The sequence below is a fragment of the Ambystoma mexicanum genome, chromosome 3q, assembly GCF_040938575.1.
Source record: "Ambystoma mexicanum isolate Mex_15411 chromosome 3q, UKY_AmexF1_1, whole genome shotgun sequence".
NCBI lineage: Eukaryota > Metazoa > Chordata > Amphibia > Caudata > Ambystomatidae > Ambystoma > Ambystoma mexicanum.
Window position 1 is genome coordinate 296,395,100 of NC_090926.1, and position 20,216 is coordinate 296,415,315.

At 45.4% G+C, this 20,216-nt stretch overlaps 1 protein-coding gene across 13 annotated transcripts in view; it reads left to right on the forward strand.

Moving 5' to 3' along the window:
• The window catches only part of LOC138582484 (uncharacterized), a 451,229-nt gene that overhangs the window by 44,163 nt on the left and 386,850 nt on the right, over positions 1 to 20,216 (forward strand). For all 13 annotated transcript variants that reach the window (XM_069653811.1, XM_069653815.1, XM_069653819.1 and 10 more), the window contains exons 5-7: positions 3,040 to 3,153; positions 8,927 to 9,147; positions 9,861 to 9,910. In XM_069653811.1, coding sequence (XP_069509912.1) covers positions 3,040 to 3,153; positions 8,927 to 9,147; positions 9,861 to 9,910 — 385 coding nt within the window. The remainder of the gene's footprint in view (positions 1 to 3,039; positions 3,154 to 8,926; positions 9,148 to 9,860; positions 9,911 to 20,216) is intronic.

The following is a 20,216-nucleotide window of genomic DNA, read 5'->3' on the forward strand; positions in this document are numbered from 1 at the left end:
ATGTTGATTATTTAATGGACTGGTGGGCCCAGAAGAAACCTTACGCTATTGAGCCTGGTGCAGTAAGCAACCTCACAATCTATAAATGATTCTTTTACCATGTTATAAATATAACAAGAAATTAGCACAATGTTATAGGTAATGGATAAAAAAACATTGAGCAAAGGCCACAAGTGGCCAATGGATATAAACGTAAAGTTTTCTTTCAGCAAAAGATATGAGGATATTTTGGTTAAAGATTTCAAATATTTCATCTACACATTCAATCAGACGGTAGAGGAGAAAAGTATTGAATCAAATTTCCAAAATGTAAATCTAAATGTCAAATTGGAGAATAAACAGAAAATGGCAGCCCTGGGAGGGGTCCTTTGATTATTAAGGTTGTCCTGAATACAGTGAAAGCATGAGGTGATTCCCGAGCGTCGGGCTAGCGAACACCCTTCTGAAATCTAGTCCCACGGAATAGGGTCATATATTAATTACACTATTTGGTGGGGAGATCAGAATCGCGAGAAGGCTACCCACAATTTGGTCAAGTGCTATCCTTATACCAATCTCAAAAACGGGATATTTATGACCCCCGTAATTATCGCATCATTGCTCTCCTTGATGTAACTAGTAAAATATTTGTGACATCTATTCTAAGAGAGTTATAGCTCTGGACAGTGAATAAGGAAATTCAGAAAAGGGCAAGGTACTTTAAATAAAGGCCTGATTATAACACATCTAAAAAAAAATGCCATTCAAGGAAATGAGCCCCCACTGTGTGCAGAATTGAATGATGTTAGTGCTGCATTCAGCACAGTGGATATGACTAAACTGTGGTTTCAATTAGGGTTGCGGTGGATCAACCAGGCTTAATTCATTTAATTATCCTATTCTATACAAACACAAGGGTTAGAATTTTATTAGATGGGCAGGGACGTCTTTCGGAACAGGTTTCAACAAACTGCAGACTCAAACAGGGATGTGTCCCAGCGCCCTGCCTGTTTAAAGTAATTTATATATTGCAGACATGGGACTTGTACTTGATTCAGGTTGGAACGTAAGACCAAAGATACATAACACCCATAGCAAATGGTTAGCTTTTGATGATGGCTTTGTCCTCCTGGATCAATCGCAAGTGGATCTTCAGAAAAGCTTAACAGCAGTAGAAGGCTAAGTGAAGGCTAAACATTTGTTTATAAACAATAATAAAACTAAAAAAATGACCTTTACATGGACAAAAATATTAAATACATATAGCAATTAAGGAGGAAGTGAAAGAATATCCAGACTTAGGGTTTACCCCCACGAAGTCAAGTGCAGAAAAGCCTCTAAATGAAATGGTAAACTAGTGTATAATGACCCCAGGTGTTCCTAGTTTAAGAGGTTTCGACCGAAAACATGGTAGCCATTCAAAGGTTCCTCTCAGGCTGGCCCACCAGCAAAAGCTGTGCCCTGTTATATTATATGGCATATAATTATAACATTTACCAATTAAATCTGTGCTGGAACTAAGTAAAGTAGTTAATTTAATAAAGTAAAATTTGGAACACTTTTGAAAATTGTCCTCCTTCTTTTCCATCATGGTTTTATTGGCTAAGTGAACCTTAGATGCTTTGGGCCTGAGTCACAGAAGCTTTTTATACTGGCGCAATTCCATAGGAAAATGTTCTGGGAATCAGGCCCTTGATGTTTTATGGCCTTGATCAGAAAGGCAGTATCACATTTTCAAATGCTGCAGGCAGATCCTGGTAAGATATTATACATACTACGAAAAGAGATAAAGGGCACCAGAGAGGTTTATTTTATTACTAAATTTGCTGAAGGGTATGGACAGTTCTATGTAGATATTAACTCAAAGGGACTACTTGCAAATCACTAGCTATGCAACTAGAGAGCTTAAAAAACGTCTTCCTTTTGGAAAGATGTGTTCTTTTGATAACTTAAAAACAAAGAAGACGGTTGCATATAGTGAGATCTGGCTCACTTATAGTACTACCCCAGCATACATAAGGATTTCCGTAACAGATCATTAAGTCGATTTTGTATGCGCCTTCATTTTATTCATCTCAAAACACAAAAGAGAAATGGATCACAGCTGGAGAAAAGAGGAAGAAAGAATGTGTTGTTTATGTGGAAATGTGGGGATCACTGGAAACATGGAACACTTGTTTATCAATTGTACTGTTTTATGTAACTTAAGAACAGATAATTTAAATGTTATGTAAACGCTCCTGATGATCTAGTGGGTCATTTTTGTTTCAAACATGTATGTTTATGTTCATGGAACTAAACTACGAAGGACGATTGTACTGTGTATATTCATTTTGTGAAATTGTGTCTTGTATTGAATAATGGGTAGCGGTTAGTTGAAAAATAATACACTAAAATAAGAACTTTTACACTGGGTTCTCCTGCAGGTTTCTTTGGGGGTCTATAGTGGACAATGGGCCTTTCTAATGCGAATACCAACCACAGGCTGTGTGCCCCCTCTCAGTGACCAGCTCCCTCCTACCATCACTTCCGATTGCAATCGTTTTGGCTTATCAGCAGCACTTGTAGTGCCACCAAATTGTGAAAACTAAAAATATGGCAGCCATACTGCGTAGAGCTCTCCCCGTGAATGTATATTCGCTCTGTCAAGAAGCATCTGTAGCTGCGTACACTTCCTGGCAGTGAGCATTATACCTTCTTAGGATACTAAATGGGGTGTTGAGACATTACCATTCAAGCACTTACTGGGGTTACCTTCAGGTTCAGAACCCCCAGGGACGCGTTCACACTCACTCTTTAACGACTATACATGCAGTGCATGTTAATGCTGCAAATGCAGCCACTTTTGACTATCAGGAAAAGAGCGAGACCTTGAATGGCTCAAGGTTTATTTTATGTGACCTACATGAAAGTGAAGGAGCGGCAGTACCGGGTATATGAGCAGAGACGTGGCGGGTGCCTGAGGAGCTACTTCCTGTTGAGAATGGGGCACGTTAGCGCGCGGCCCTTCTGTGGTTTCCTGGTCTCGCTGCAGTTGCTTCTCTTCCTTTTGTTTTGCAGTACGCCGCTGCAGAGCCCAACCGGGAGGCCCTCCTGCAGATCATGCAGGACAACAACGAGAAGCAGCGCCAAATCCAGAGCTTGACTCGAGAGATTGACACGTTGGTGGCAACGGTAAGTGCAAGGCCCAGACCAGGCAAACTACCAATCACAAGACTCACGTACACGCTGCATTCTCTCTTGGTGCTTTAAGAATGTCCCAGGGTGCTTTTCCACAACAGCCTCTTGATCAAAATTGTATTCTGTGAAGTGGTGATGTACTTTCAAGCCGTAAGAAATGATCGGATCCACCTTTGATTCATAAAACAAAACTATTGGTTTAATAGAAAATGTGCCAAAGCGAAGATGTAGACCTTTCATTTGGCACAGCATATGTTTAGTTTTGGTAATAACATGATCAGTCAGAAACGGTATCTGGACTTTCCATCGAAAATGTATGAACATTTTTTTTTTACATTTATGAATACATATCCATTGAAACTTGCCCATTCCTATATTTGATGGATATGTACCTTTAATGTGAAAGATACAATTTCGATGCATTTATTTTCGATGCATTTCAATCGATGGATTGTCTTTTCGATGCATTATTTGCAATGAAACAACCATAAACCATCAGAGACGATTTCCCCTTTACTCTACGGATATTAAATGCCAAATATTTTACATCTCGGACCTCATACATTGTTTGGGAACCCCTTGTCTAACTCATACAGACTTTCCTGCGGTCAGCATGAAACACCATCATTTTTGATTTTGTGGTGTTAAAGATCAAAGCACTGTTCATTACATAATGGCCAAAAGCCTTCAAGAGGCGTTGGATGGCGACCTTGGAATGATCCAAAAGCAGGATCTCATCCGCATAAGTGAGCCAAAATAATTTTCACCCAAACACGGAGGGAGAAAATAACACTGCATCAGCAAGTTCCACTCAAATATCCAACATGTAGATGTTAAATAATAAAGGCGCCAGGACACAGCCCTGGGGCAACCCATTAGAAGTTCGAATGACTGTAGATAAGTTACCCCTTTGACTCAGTTTCACTCTGTCGTGTCTGAGTGCAATTCAATCAAGATCCCCAAGAGGTTATTGGGAATACCCCATTTCCTTAGTTTAGACGAAATCACGTCAAATGCAATTGACAGATCGATGGAAGCAACGTGGATCTGTGAAAGGTGCTTTTGCCAAACTTCCTGCTGCAAGTGATTGATGATGAAGCCCTCAGTGGTAGTCTCAACCCCCTATCGGAAACCGATTTGGGTAGATTTAAGGATGCCCGCATGTACTGCTCACGAGGATAGCTCAGCCAAACATTTTAGAGTCAATGGGCCTCATTAGAAGTTTGGCGGTAGCCTTGCTGGTAAAACCAGCAGGGTGCCGCCAAACTTCCAAAAATATCCAGCACCCGCCAATGGGCAAAGAACCGCAGTATTCCAGCCCCGCCAGACCCGGTAATTGCCCTTTCGCAGGTGCCAGAATCTGGTGTTCCCCATTCCCATTTGAGCCCCATAGGGCTCAAATGGGAATGGGGATGCCTGTAGCACCGGCACGGTTCATTACTGTTCCGGTGCTACAGGCATGCTGTGCTCGCGGGTGCCTTTCATTCCACCAGGTCGGACCTGGCAGAATGAAAGGCACCCGAGAGCACAACTCAGAGTCTGCCGGAAGGATACAACGGTACCGGCAAGCTTACCGGTACAGTTGTATCCGGACCGGCAGGCTTGTAATGACCCCCAATGTCTAAGAGAGCTATTGGCCTGTAGTTAAGGGGGCTATATTTACCCCTTTTTTAACATAAGGACGATTATGGCAATATGCTAGGAATCTGGGAACCTTTGATGAAAAAGAACAGATTTGCAGAGTAGGGAGGCCCAGAATGTGGGGTCTGTCTTTAAGACCCCTTTACTTAGTGTCCGTTGGGACCCGGAGCTCTAGAGTGACTAAGGTTCTGGATCAATAATTCAAAAGAACCATGAACCCAGCCCACAGACAGGTGAGCAGGTAGGGAATCCTGATTGATACATGCCAGTAAAGTAAGCAACCCATGCTTCTTCCAAAACGGGCCTTTTCTGGAGTCTTATTTGGGGTATTTCATTTATGATGTGCCAGAAGGGCTTGTCCCATTTCTTCCTAAACACAATACTCTCCTCCCTTCGCAGGCTTTCAGTGTATTGCTGTGCTTCTCTGGCATTATTATAAATGAGGCAAACACATGCCCTAATCACCAAGGATACCATTCTGGCATCAACACAAACAACATGCACCACCGGGAATACCATTACATCCTCAGCCGTGTAGACATTATGTGGCATGCCGTGGGCATGAGGAACATCCTCTTTGCCCACCGTGGTTCATGTAACCCAAGACGGGGAGTTCAGAGCCTAACTGCCTACACTGTGCTGTACTGCAGCGGTGTGTCACAATGCCCGCAATTTCAAGGTCACGCATGTATGCCGCGGGCATACCTGTGCGCCGCTGCTGTCACCAATAGGCCAGGCAGTACTTCACTGCTCATCGATCAGCCAATAAATCCCCTCAACTTGTTGAAGGGGGCATCTGTTGGCTCATACGTTCGCATGGGTCCTGCATCTGAGAACCTTGTGAGCTCCAGTTGGAGAGCGGCCATTCTACCGTTAACGGCTTCTGCTACAGGCGTACCTCATGGCTGTCTGCCCACTCCTCATATAATTTATAAGCTCATAAATGTAATAAGAGTAACGACTTACTTTGCTTCACACTCGCACTTTATTTAACACAACAGCATCTGACCTGGAAAGTCACTAGCTAGCCCTCAAACTTTACCCTACCTCTGCTTTTATGGCAAGTTCACAAGCTACCAAGTGTTGGATACGCAGGGCTTTACCTTTGATAGCAGGACAGCCGGCGCAATGTTACAAGGCACGCAGTGTACATGGGCCCCCCTTGATCGTGTAGGCATCCCTGGGGGGTAGCACTTCCAATGGGGAGGTGGGCAGTGGGTCCCTTCTTGCGCTCCCATGTCTGTCTTCTGACCCCTGCCTGGGCCACTTGTTGCCAAACTGTAGTATGCAGGTGCACAGGATTCAAGTAGGTAAATCTTCAAGGTAAGATCCTTTTACTTATGTTTAAGTAACAGGTACACTATAAGTACGCCTTGAGAAAGACCCTAGGTCAAAACACGTGTTGGCAGTTCTTGACATGCAATTGGCATAACCAATATGCAACTGTATGCAAGTTTGTCTGCCGAAACTGGGCAGTCACTGTGACCTTACCAACACAACATTGAAATTCGATCATTCTTAACATCCAACTGTGTCCAGCAGTTTTTGGATAGTCAAACAAGGGTACTACTAAACCTTTGGGAACAGCCATATCCAGCGCCATCGTAACAGAGGTTCCAAACCCAACTCTCAAATCTCCCTGTAACTTGGTTGAATATCTTCTGCCACATTTCACCAGCACAAGAACTCTTCCTACATCAGCCCCTTTTCCTAAGAAGAAGGCTTGTGACTTTTGGGCACAAGGCCCCAGACATGTTAGGGATTGGATCTATAAAGTTAGGGCATCATTCTTGTGAACTGGCTTAATTCTACTACATCACTGCTTACCTTCTATTAGTTGTCTAAGTTATTGGATGCATTTCCAGAACCAAAGGTGACTGTACATATGTTTGATAATTGAGCACTGTGTGATATTATCACCTGCTTGTTTAATTTCCTAGTGTGTGTTTTTGGGCCTAGAATACATTTAGCATTTTTGTACTTACCTGTCTAAATTGAATTATTGTGTGCTTCACTGTGTGGACTGACTGTGGACCCCTGACATCACTCGCACTCTCCTGAGAATAGGCTTAGCCACTCTCCATGCTTACCTTGATTGGGTTTGGGTAACCTCAGAGTTCCTGTTCACTGCAACTAGGGTGGCCTCCTAAAGTCTGTTTTCCAGGCCAGATTCCTGAATTCTATTTTAACAGCGAGGCAGTGCACTGCTGCATATTTGTTTGGGTCCCGAGCCCTAGAGCCCATTAAGCTTTTGTATCATTTGTATCAGATGTCACATGCATTGCTATTCAGCTTTGCACAGTGGAGACAGCTTTGGAACTGTCAGTGGAAGGCTGGGGCCTACTTCGGCATATCCTCAAACTGGAGGACTAAGGAAGTGCTTCTCCCCCGTCCAGACTCTCATTTTCACCCTGTGTATGCCTCTGATCGTGGTGTAAGTGATTATTGTTGAACAGAATAGTGCAAGTGAGGGAATGGATGTGTACAGCGAATCAGAATATCAGGGGCGGGGGCTGGGGGGGCTCTCCATAATATGTTAACGACTTTGACGCGGAAGAGCAGTACGTGTAATCTTCCTATTTCCCCAGGCAGTTGGCATCCCCCCGGCCCCCTCTCTTCTATGTTCATTTCATGGTCGGGTCATGCATCGCTGTGAAGGGATTGCCCGTGAGCAATGGAGTGCCTGTAGTTAATATGCAGCTGCAACTTCCCCAAATGCTCCTTTTGTCCTGTCATGTGCAGTAATATGTGGGGGATTCAGTTTGTCAGATTCAGCAGAAAGAAGGACTGGGCATGGCCTGGTCCAGGCTCCAGTCCTCGGTGCACGCAGGGGTAGAGGAACTGTAGGGGCCAGGAGACCCAGCATACCATTATTCAGACAGTGGCGTCTCTTCCAGAATAAAACTCAGTCTCCATTCAAATAATTCTTGTAGTGTTGGGTTACTTGGGGAAAAGGTGTTGTCTAGTGGCTATGCTGCTCACCGTTGGATATGCTGGCTAAGGCTGATGGGATTTGTAGTCCAAAACTTCTGGCGAGCAAAAGTTTGCAGATCCCTTTTCTAGAGGTTTGAGTCCTAGCGTTGGCACATAACCATACAGATTGTGTGATTCTGGCCAAATCACGTTATCTCTGTGTGCTAAATGATGAGTATGGATAATATCAATCTTAAAAGCAACTGTACAGTGTGTTCTTCATAACAACCCCAATTAAATTTTTGCACCCCCAGCCCATATCATATCCTGATTTCAGTAATCTGTTCTCTCTCCATTCCTGTTTGCTGTTTACAGCTCCTTTGCCACCCTTTCTGGTTTAAAGCACCGAGGCGTGAGACTGCTCCAGCCATTAATATGCCCTTTGTAAATTGCTTCTTATCAAAACACTTTTTATTTTAAATATATGATATGATATGGCATTTATAACGCGCCTATACACAAGTGTTTCAAGGCGTGATGAGGCAAGGGAGGGGGAACAGAGGGAAGACAGAGACAACGATCCTACTAGGCCACGTGCCACTCAGATCACGCAAGTGCATGGAGAGAGGGAAGGCAGAAAGTGTGGTGGGGGGACATTGCAGTACATGGGATAAAAGAATAAATAACAGTAAGTACAAGTACAGCCAGCTGGTGGCAAGTGCAAGGGTAAGTGCAGATGTCAGGTTTCAAGTGCTGGTAGTGGGACTGTAGGGATACAGAAACAGTCCTCAACAAATATGCAAATTGACCCTACTACAAAATAAAGTGTCTGTATGGTGCTTGAGGGCTTCTTATAACTAAAAATTCAGATGGGAATATGCACATACATTCACTAACTTTATATTTGCCAACACAAAAGAGCTGTGCACTAGCATAACAGTCATAGAAAGAGAAGATGTACTTGGTTGGTCTTAAGAAGAGGTATGATAGATGCAGGGTGGAGTCCTAGACGCACAGCTGGCAGTAGCAGCAGAGGACATAAATACTGCTTTGGGAGCCTTATGAAGCAGCGGGAGGGCTCTATGAACACATTCTTTCTAAGTGTGTGAAGAAGAGAGGGAGCGCTTCTAAGATGGGCGTGACTCCTGTCCGGGACACCTGTGCGATACTTACAAGTTACCTGGCCTTATTCTTGCTACCCCCCTTTTTCCAGAATGAGCTGCTCCGGCGCCAGAATAAGCAGATAGAAGATGAGAGCTGTGCCAAGTACAAGACCTACCAGGAAACCATTGACCGCCAGGAGCTAGAGGTTCGGCTCTTGAAAGAGGAAATGGCTTTGCGCCTCCACAAGTACCAGGAACTGCTCAACCTCAAGCTGGCTCTGGACATTGAAATTGCAACCTACCGCAAACTTCTAGAAGATGGCGAGATCAGGTTTGTAGCTGTGGGGACCCTTAGGGAGGGTGGCAGGAGAATGAATGTTGGTGCTCGATCAACGGGGCAATCAGTTGAGTCATGCGGTGTCATGGCAGAGTGCTGACTTCTAGTCAACAGGGTGACCCAGCTTTTGCTTAATCCAGCTGATTATAAGAACACCTACATTGTACTACTCCACACATGCACTTTTTTCCTTCATGATTTTTAATTTAAAAGAAAAAGGAACAGAACACAGCAACACTGGACATTAGAACTCCTCATAGTTCACAAGGTGTACCCCCACAAATATGCACTGCAAAACTTCAGAATAAATAGGGCGGGGTGTCCCAGCAGATGATATTGGCCACATGTAACCGTTGGCAGTTGGGTTCATAGATTTTAATACTGTGCCAAATCACCACTGCAGACGTTTCAGAGCACTTAGACTTGTCCGTTGAGAGTGTGCTGTGGCACCGCTGGTGGTATCAAGATCTTAGTCGGTTATGAGTCCAAGGTCAGATGGCAGCAGGTTGTGAAAAAGTGGCTGTGAGTGTGAGACCAGTTGGGTGTCAGTGGCTGAAGAGATGTAATTGATGAGTGGGTAAAAGGCTGCAGTAAAGGAGTATGAGGTGAAGTGAGTTCCGATTTCCTCCACTCTTCATTGAGTGTGCTGTATACATATTTTCCCTCAATTGCCCTCTCACTAAATGCCTGCACATTCTTCCCTGCAGATTTTTCAACTCTATCCCGTCCTCTGGCTCCATTGACATCAAGTTCACGGGTGAGTCTGCCCTCTGAGAAATACAATATATGTTTTACTAGCTGGGGTACCCAGGGTTGCCAGTGTCCTGATTGAGTGGTGTATCATGTGCCCTGGAGGATGTTGCTCGTGTCCTCATGTCAGCAAGTCTTGCTTCAGTTTGCTCTGGCATCTCATTTGCCCTGGAGAAAGTTGCTCTTGTCCTCTGGTTGGCAAGTCATGCTGCTGTTTGTTGTTGTGTTTCAGAAGCTCTTGATATTGATTTTCAGTATTGCATCAGATGGAGCTTTTCCAAGTGATGTTCGTTTTTTGTGTGGCATGTTTGCCACTTAATGGCTTCAGCACATTTGACAAAATAATGTCCAAGAAAGACTGATTGATTGTGCTCTCTTGTTGTGAATGAACTTAAGTAAACAGCAACCTTGCCATTTCCCATATTTGGAGTGGCGTGATGTTTTAATTCCCTTTAAAAATGCTTTAATAAACACGTTTGAACTGTATACAGTAGTAATACATTCCAAAGGAATAACCAACACATCGAACATTTTGCTTCAGACACTTTTCCAAATTTTGCCTCCTTCTAGTACCTACTGTAATGAATCGGGGTGAGCATCAGTAAATTATTATATCTATGGAGTGAATTTATTGCATCCAAATATAAACTACAATCTTGCCCCAGACAAATGAGGAATCCATGCAACATTTGGTTGCAGTGGGTACAGCGGTGTGGATTTGCATAGCCGGACAAACATACACACATACATAAATACATTCAGCTTAATATATGAAGATTTGCTCTTTCAGAATTATGGATTGTCACTGGCCTACAGCGAGACAGGGCCACTTTTGCATAGCATAATTGATAGGCAATTGGAAGCCTAGGTACATGTGCCACTTTCTACAAGCCCAGGACCAGCCCCATATCGAGGATGGCTCGATTCCTTAGGGCAGTTCTCGGAGTGACAAGTTAGGGCGCGATTCTTACATAGATAGTTGAAGGCTCTGCTCATGCTTTTTTCCTGTGGCCTCTGCGGGAAGTTTGCTTGAGGGATGTTTCACTCTTCAGAGAGATCCTTTGGGGGCTCCCTCTGGGGCCAAGCAACAACAACTTTTAAGGAATATTGGATACACCCCTAGAAGCTTATTGTCGAATTATGCTTGGAGCGCGTGCGGCCTAACCACGCCATTGACACATGTCTGAGTTATGACTATGTATGTCCACCCGGTCTCTCAAACATATGCCGTGCCTGTAGTGGTCTGATACTTTTGGTAACGATCGAAGACTTCATTGTGAAGAAGAAGCCCTTCTAGGCATGAATCCGTCCTTCGCGGGATGTGTGTTATCACATCTTCCTGCACAATCCTCTGCCATATCCTCTGTTCTAAGGCAAGAGGCAGCAATCCCTCCGCGTTGTCTTCACCCCTTTCAACAAATAAGGAAAGTGCGTGTCCTCCGTTTGTAAGAGGCATGCAAAAACATTTTCCTTAGGGAGCAACGACATTTCAAAGAACATAAGGAAAACAATTCAGAAAGTCTGCTCATGCAATTTTATTGGGGCATGGGGGCTGGCAAATAGTGGGGGTTGTGTTAGGGTGCAGGACAGTGGTACCATAAATGGACTAGGTAGGCTTTTTGCCAAATCTTCCATATTGAGTTATTTTGGTCAAATGCATTATTCGGTCCAGCCCACTTTTGCCGACCTACACTTTCGCCGAATGCATTTTTGATGATTTTTCCCCTTTTATTTTGATTTCAGCTATTGGCGTATGTTACTTATTCAAAAGCTACATAAAAACATGCTCTCTTCAAGCCCGTTATCTCAGTAAAGAATGCTCTCTGGGTGTGATTTTAACATGTGGAGGGGAAGGACTAAAAGAATATGTGGCAAGTGTTGGCCAGCCTAGGCAGACCTCCATGTTAAGGCATTGCTTTGACCTTGTTGAAATGGACATGGTGTCAGTAGGGAGGACCTTGGGAGTGTCGGGCTTCTGAGGCCCAAGAGAAAGTAAGTGTGCTTTCCTTCAATACTCAGGTCATTTCACTGCAAAGCTAGGCTGCTGAAGCAAATTCTATATCTATTGCTTGGTAAGCCTGTACATCAAAACAATAAGGATCACAAATTCCCCCCGGGTCCTGTGCATGGGTGTAATTTTAGGGGGGGACAGGGGTATTTGTCCCCCCCAACTTTCATGGCACACCATTTTGTCTGCATTAATTTGGCTGGGGCACCTTTCCAAATGTCATGCCACCCCCCCCCCAACATTTTCAGCAAAGTTACCCCACTGGTCCTGTGGCTTCACAGATCACCAGGCATAGCAAGTGAGGTCCATGAAAGGCCAGAATGGGGTTTATTTTGCCTTGTGATCCTTCGTAGGATCTGAAGGAAATGCTGGCGAGATCGAATGAGACGTGTTTGGCGGGCAATACCAAGACTGCGCATACACTAGTAACAGCTTACTGGTCCTTAAGGCCATCGTCACTATTCCCAAAGCCATACCATTGACCACAGCAGCTCGTCTGCAGTACTATGTTACCTTCTGACTGCGTTCGCTTATCAAATCAAATTCTACCCAACTGCCTAAAGGCTAATGCAGATGCTGTAGCCGGGTGGTTGACCACAACATTTCAGCAGCTAATGGTCCACATCGATCAGTTTCTGCCTACGCCAAGTCACTATACCTCACTGTTTAGCACACTAGCTTTCTCGAACTAGCCTGTAGAGCAATAGGCCCACGGCAGAACCAAAAACATGAAATGCTGGTGTGGGCCAGTTTCTTTGGTCAAAGTGGGCCACGCTTTAGGCCAATGTGGGCCAGTTTGAGGAGTTAATTCACTCTGCGGCTAGTAGGTTTGACCAGTGTTGCTGAATAAATAATCTTCATAATGCACAATTAGCACCACACGTTATCAATAAACTCCACCTTAGTTACTATTCAAACAGTGTCACAAAAGGAATGAGTAGCCATTTGCAACTGTGGGGCACTTTTTCGTTGGTGCCCGAGATAATTTGAAGGCCCAGTCTGACCCTACACACTAGAGCTTCACAAATGGCAGTCTCGAAAATAGCCCAGGTGCATATCGGTTTACTTTTTCCATTGGGTCTGATGAGATCATCATCCAACTTCAACCCTTTTGGAACTTCCTCAGGAGTTCGCACTCAGCAACTAGTCCTTCCTGGGGTCACACAGGAGCTTTGGCAGCAGGCCCTGACGGTGCAGCATGCAGCCATGATGCAGGAGTCTTCTTCAAAACACATGTCAGAGAGGACATGCATCAGCCAGGAATTCTTATGGACATTGAATCTTTCATGTTATAATGGCTCCACGTGTGAATATCGTGACAGGCATTACAGGAAAGCACCGCTGCATCCTTGCACCTGGGCAACAGGTCCTGGGAATGCTGCTATGTTGTATGTACACTGCCAGCTGAGGGCCATATTTATCTGATGGTAGTTGCCCCCCTCAAAAGTGGCGCAAGTTCTGCATGAGGCAGAGAACTCCTGTGGGAAAACCTTGGATCTTAGAGGATCATGTATTCTTTCTTCTTTGGATTGCAAGTAACTGCAACTGTTTCTTTTCAAATTGTTTTTTAAAATGTTTTTTTCTTTATATTTATTTATTTATTTTTAATCCCCGAGAACTGTGTTGGCTCTGGTAGAACAATAGCAAGGATTTCAGAATGTCAATCACTGAAACAATCGAAATAGAATCTCCCCAAGAATAAGGGAACATGTCACAGACACATGGCAAGGCAGTGTACATCAACGGAAAAGGAGGACAAGAGAGGAGACCAAAAACACACACAAAAAATCACGCATTGGTGTACGTCTTCCAGCCCTGTCGGGTCCTTACACTGCTACCTTCTGGCACGTTTCCTCCTCCTCCCATCACCTCCTCCCATCACCAGCCCATGTCAGACTGCTTCTCCAGTGAACGGGGAAGGAAGCTAGAGTCTTCTTTTCTGTGTGTGCTTCAGGATTAGCGGTGTCCTTCTACAGAAAGGCCGGCCACTCCTCCAGGAAAGAAGACATTCGTTACCGTGCCTGTCTATGTCAATTTCGCTAACATGTAGGTGTTGCATACTTTCTGCAGCTGATCTCACGTTTCCACTTTTGAACGAATGCCTTCCAGAGGGAAACACCAACCAAAGAGGACTAAAAGATGGCCCAACAGTAAGCTCTCCCTCGAGATATCTTTGGTGCACCTCAAGACTTCAGTCCATCTCAGGATGTCCAGGCACCCCAAACATATATGAAAATAGTCTCCCACTTGCAAACACCCGCCAGTGTATTTATTCAACACTGCAACATGCATTTGAAAAAAAGTTTTGCTTTGGAATCCATGTGTCCTCTTCCAGAGTTTTTCTGGAATTTGCCTATATAGATCCCTTTCCCAGTCCCTGTTGCATTTCTCCTCCCACTGGCCGTCGAGACCTTATCAAGCTTGGAGAACATCCATTTTGTGGTGGTAGTTAAGTTGAACACAGTGTCTAATGGTGTGACGTTTCCAGTCACCTTTCATAGATGATCTTGCATCGTTCCCTTCATTCCAAGGCAGATAAAGACGTCCAGAGCTTTCCCCCTAGTAGACACGGGTACAACTGAGATACCTTGCATTGCACCCCACTGATCCATCGACCCACTCTCATTACACCCATCTCGACCGCCTCGGAGACGCCTAACTTCCCCAGGCCACAAGGGGGATTTCCTGATCGAAAAGCCCTAGTTTGCCTTATGCCTACCCCAGATCTGTAGAACCTCCAGGTTGCTCTGTGGCCGAGAGCTGCACAACCATCAGAAATGAGGTCTCTGATTTCACACAATCTGTGCAGTAGATCACTATGTTCTAAAACCCTGCATCATGTGTGGCACGGGAACTCTTAGATGGACTGCTTCACGCTTGTTAAAATAGTTTAAGGGGCTAACAGTCCCTTCTCCAGGCAAGTGCAGGGATCACTTATCAGTCCCCTGCCTGCCTTCTCTTACACATATGAAGTTGATAATGTCATGATTAATCCCCCAAAAGAAGGAATCTGGAATGGGGCGCTCAATGGAAGTATTATGACCAAGAAAAGGAGCCAGAGCAACACATTGATGTTGATCTCTGGCTGCAGCGAAACATTCACCTCTGGCTTTGACAGCATAGCCCTGGACAATACAAGTTTGAGATCCAAACTGAACATCTGCAGGAAAGGGAGGCAATGAAATTCATGCAGCTTGCTCAGGTCAGCAGAGGGTGTGGACTCCCAGCTATTCCATGGTTGACTTTTCTAAACTCATTAAAATCATCCCATGAGTAGTTTCTACCTATTGTAAGCAGGACATACCTAGTGTGCTTAACCAGCCAGGGAGCTGAACAGATCAGACTCATCATGGTCTCATCCAGAGAGGTAGAGAAGTCTGTATGGTGTAAAGGATGCCAACAGCACAAAATGACGCCTTAAATTCAGCTTCTCCACATCTGATTCCCTTGGATGTTGTGGGTGTTCCTTCTGGCAGAGGCCAGAGATTCCACTGTAAACGATAAAGGAGATAAGAGCAGCAGAGGATAACAGTTATACCAGTCACACTAGACAGGGCAGGAAATGCTCCCTGGAGACCTTTTGGACCTTTCATCGCCACCAGAAATACGGTATGGAAGATCCCTCAGATCCCTTGCCCCCAAAACCCCTCTTTCGTCCCACAGAATAGAACATAAAGAAATGTCTGCTGTAAAAATCCCAGCTTCTTACTACCTGCTCATGGGACTATACAAACCAGGTATTTTCTGGAACAGTGAGACAATACTAGTGGAAAATAGAGCTGCAAACTCAGTTTGCTGAACATAACGCAAAAGGGTCTTGTGTGTATGTATGAAGGTATGCAGTGATAAAATCGTGGCAAAAAGGAGTACCCCATTACACCATTTAAGGAGAGCAGGGTTTGTGGGGGTGTCCCCTGCACCCCTTAAATGGTATAATGGGTCCGGGGGTTGCAGCGATATTTTGTGTCCACTGCTATTTTTGCTGCGATTTTAACACATGTAACCTGTATGAATGGGACTCATAAAGCACGAACCTATATAGTAAGCAACGGAGCGCTGTACAAATGGGATGCACCCCGGAGTCTTGTGTTGGTAATGGGGAGTTTGCAGTCCATGAAGGGAACACACATACAGTGAGGTCCAACAGCAATGCCTACCAGCAGCGCCATCATGGAGTCTGGTGGCCACCGAGATAGCAATGCCTGACTTCAAGATGGCAGACCACTCTTTTAAGCTCGCAGGCCAAACAGCCACCTGTGGTCCAAATAATTGCACCTGAAGAATTTGTGATCCAGTTTGGGACATCCCATTCACAAGGCCTGATTCTAATTGCTGAAAAGTGCCACTGATTGATCTTCCCTGCAAGACCCCAATTTCAGTCCGTGTGAGATAAATGGGGGCATGAGTGAGGAAGTAAGGAGGTAAACTGTGAACATGGAGAGAGGTGAGATGAGAGAAAATCAAAGGAAAGAGGAGGAAGAGGACGGAGTGGTGTTAAGAAGAGAAAGAGGAGAGGAGGAAGAACATTGAGAGAGAGAGAGAGAGAGAGAGAGAGAGAGAGAGAAAGAAAGAGAGAGGGTGAGAGAGCGGAGAAGAGGAGGACAGGCAAGAGGAGGAAGGGGAGCGCAAGATGGAGGAAAGGAGGAAAGTAAACACCAGGGGTAATTGAGGGAGAAAAGGTTTGTGGAAGGGCTGGGCTGGAAAGGTGCACTGATGCTGGTGGCTGTGGAGGCAGTCCTAGGGCCAAATGGAGGAGAGCCTAGAAGACTAGTGAGGCCCACCCATAGCCGAGCCCAAGTCTAGGCAGAGACCAAAACACCCAGGAGGGGAAGGATGGAGTAACTTGGGGTCCAAATGTTCCTTGAAGAGTCGAACCAAAGCGTCATCCCGATGAATCCAGTATCAACTAAGAAAGACCGCAAGCTAAGAAAGAAGTGTTTGGGAGCACTACAATAACCCCGAGACCATGAGTGACTCTTTGATTTACACAGGATGACAACCATGACCAGAATGATAGCGGAACACTCAACACTCTGGCCCTAAAGAGAGAGGGCTAAGTCAAAACCTGTGCCACTTGTAATAGTGATTCAAAACCAGCCACAGTGTTAGTGATCTTTAACCAATGGATAAAAGAATAAAGAACTCTCAGAACTGTGAACTCGTTCTGAGTCCTCTGTTGATCCCTCTGCCATTACACACACACACACACACATAAGGTAGCAGTGAGCGTGAGGTGTGAGCCAGTCTGCAGCATCAGTCCACATCGTTGTGTGGAAGCGCCAGGAAGTGCCTATTTTTGCTGTGAGACACCGTGGAGCGGTGAGCGGAGCTGTGAGCCTGAGGTGTGAGCCAGTCTGCAGCAGTCCGCTGCAGACGCGAAGCCAAAGCCGAATGGAGCCAGAGGTACGTCCCCCGAAAGCTTTGAAAAGTCCTAAAACTTTCCCTAAAACATCACACTCGGGAGGGAAACCAAGCCCGGGAAAAAGGAGGAGTAAGTCCGACTCGGCTCCCAGACTGAGGACCACCCTGATGGCGTCCCCCTCTATCCTAGAGTTGTTACAAACGGCTCAGTTATCCCCCAAATAGGCCACAAGCTTGGCTGCGACAAATATTCAAGCACTGGGGGAGGAGCCTCCGACGAACATCAAACCAGGAAACGCTAACGTACCTGACTCGTGAGGGAAAGCGGAGGAGCCCGGAGAGGCGGCGGCAGCCCAGTCGGCGTCGCTGTCGGGGAAGACCGGGGCAGAAAAAGCGGAGGAGCAGCTCCTGAAAGCGCAAGTGCCCGAGCCGGCACCTGGGTCCGTCCCCGTTTGGAGGCGATCGGACCGCGGCGGTGAGAAAGGCATGGAACCCGACATGGAACCAGAACCCGAACAACCCGATCGGGATCGCCTTGGAGAGTTCTCCCCACCCATACGAGACCCTGTTACAGAGGAGACGCAGACAGAAGCCAGAAGTCCCACTGCTGGCCACATAGATGCAAGTGGAAGTGGGGGAACGGTGACAGGGTTTGAAGAACTTACAACGGACAAACCCAAAAAAAAAGAAACCCAAACAAAGCGAAATACTTCTGAGGGGGAGAGAAAAGCCCCCATAGTGGAAGGAAAAAGGGCGGCCAATCTGCTAGCTGGAACAGTAAGAACCGACCCCATGCCTAATGCGATATCCATTCAAGCTATGATGCACGAGACGGATCGTGACAGCGAGAAAACCGCGCAAGGCTGGGGTAACAATAGGGCAAGGTTACCCAACCTTGCTAGAGAAGTCAGAGACACTGTGATAATCGTCGATCCAGATAAAGACATAGATTCGGTTGAAGAGGACTCGGACAGTGAAAAACAAACGGAGGGTGAAACAGAAGATTCTAATAAAGAAACGGACAGTGAACAACTGAAAACCGGAGCTGGTCCTAAAAGAAAAAAAAGAGGTACATCGAATACCCCAGCAACAACCAGACCGCAATCAGGAAAAAAAAAACGGCAAATACAAGATTGCCAAAAAACACCATGCTGGGGGATCAAAAATTAAGAAAACTTAACAAAAAAGGACTGCCAAATCCTCTGCTATCACGCCCATTAAAAGCTTTATTTACACAGCAACATAAAAGAAAACAAAGCATTGATACGGAAGTATCAGACGCAGAGATGCTGGAAACAGCAATGCAATCCCAGCCCGCCCAAAAACAGAGGAAAACTGATCCTTCCAAAGTGGCGATAGACAAACAAGCCCGGTCAAACGGTTTTCAGCAGGAAAAAGCCACAATACCCATAAATGATCCACATACTGACAGTGGAAAAGCAAAGGGACCAGAGACTCCGAAACCGGTCCCCTCGAGCACAATTGACAACCAGAGAGGGAGGAGCGGAACTCCCCAAACTCAAAATGCCCTTAATCCCCAAACTATAGAGGAGATCCTTGTCTCGGATGATGACCAGGAAGAAGAGGACTCAAAGGGGGCACAATCCGATGGGGGATTCAAGCGTACGGACCGGGCCCAACAAGACAGAGAGGATCGTTTGGCCTGGACAAAGCCACATCTGTCCAGGAGGTTATCCTCGGTATCACCCCTGTCATCGATGAAATTTGGATCAACAAGATACCCCACAAACACTGATAGAAATCCAAGATTCACAGGGGAAGGTCCGAACATAAACTCATCAGTAAATCTGAAAAAAACGGATAACACCCAAGTCTCACCGAAAAAGAGACGACTTAGTGAAATTGCAGTGGCTCTACAAAATGAATCGCCAAATAAGAAACCAGAAATGATTGCCATCATGTAGGCCATGACCATTGTTCTAGCTCCCTTCTGCAAGCTGTACGAAACAATTAAAGAAAATGTGCAAGACAATACAGCAATTCTTTCCAACATAATGGCAAAATTAGCCCAGATGGATTCCCGCCTACCAACAAACGCTGAAAATCCATTCAATCAGAAACCTCACTGGGAAAGGAAAATTGCAGCGCTTGAGAAAAAGATGGAGAACATGGAAAACCCGATCGGATTTAACCCAGTAAGACCGATAGAGGGACCACAGATTTTGCCAAATCGGAAAACAATGTGGGAAACCAAAATTGAAGCGCTTGAAAAAAAGATCGAGAGCTTGGAACTCTTGAATAAAAGGTCCTTAACAAGCCCATTGGCCTCCGAAGACGGGGGAGATGAGCCTGTGACACAGACAAATGAAAAAAAGAAAACTGTGCTGATATTGACTCAAGAAAAAACAGAAGGGAGGCCACTGGCCAAAGCACAAAAAACGCAGCCACCGAAAAGTGATTTGATTGTAAAGAAAGTAAATCCAAAAAAGGATGTCAGCACGTCGGTCAAAGAAGACCTGAGGGTGCAGGGTTTTGGCGAATCCCTAGCGTGTAAAAATCGACAAGATTCGAGATCTAACGCAGAGGAGACCGGCCCCACGAGATCTCCAAGAACAATAGAGGAATTTCTAGGTTGTACCGACCTAATGAACATCTCTACTCACTCAGAAAAGGAGCTACTCGAACAAAAGGAATCCACCACAGTAGTGGGGGTGAAAAACCCCTCAGATCGATCAGAAGGTCACACAATCAAGCCCAAAAGGGACAGGGAGCGACCAAGCCAGAGGGAAAAGAGCGTACCAAGCCTGCCAGCTTCACAAGGAGCAGGCAATCAAGCAACTCCGGAAAACGAGAAGCTTCAGACCTACGCGCCAAGAATAAGAAGAAGCTCTCCTCAGTCGAGAGATCACCGTGAAAGAGTGGATACTCAAAGAAGCCCGCGTAAGTATCGACCAGAAAAAAATGAATTGGAAAGTAGAAAGGA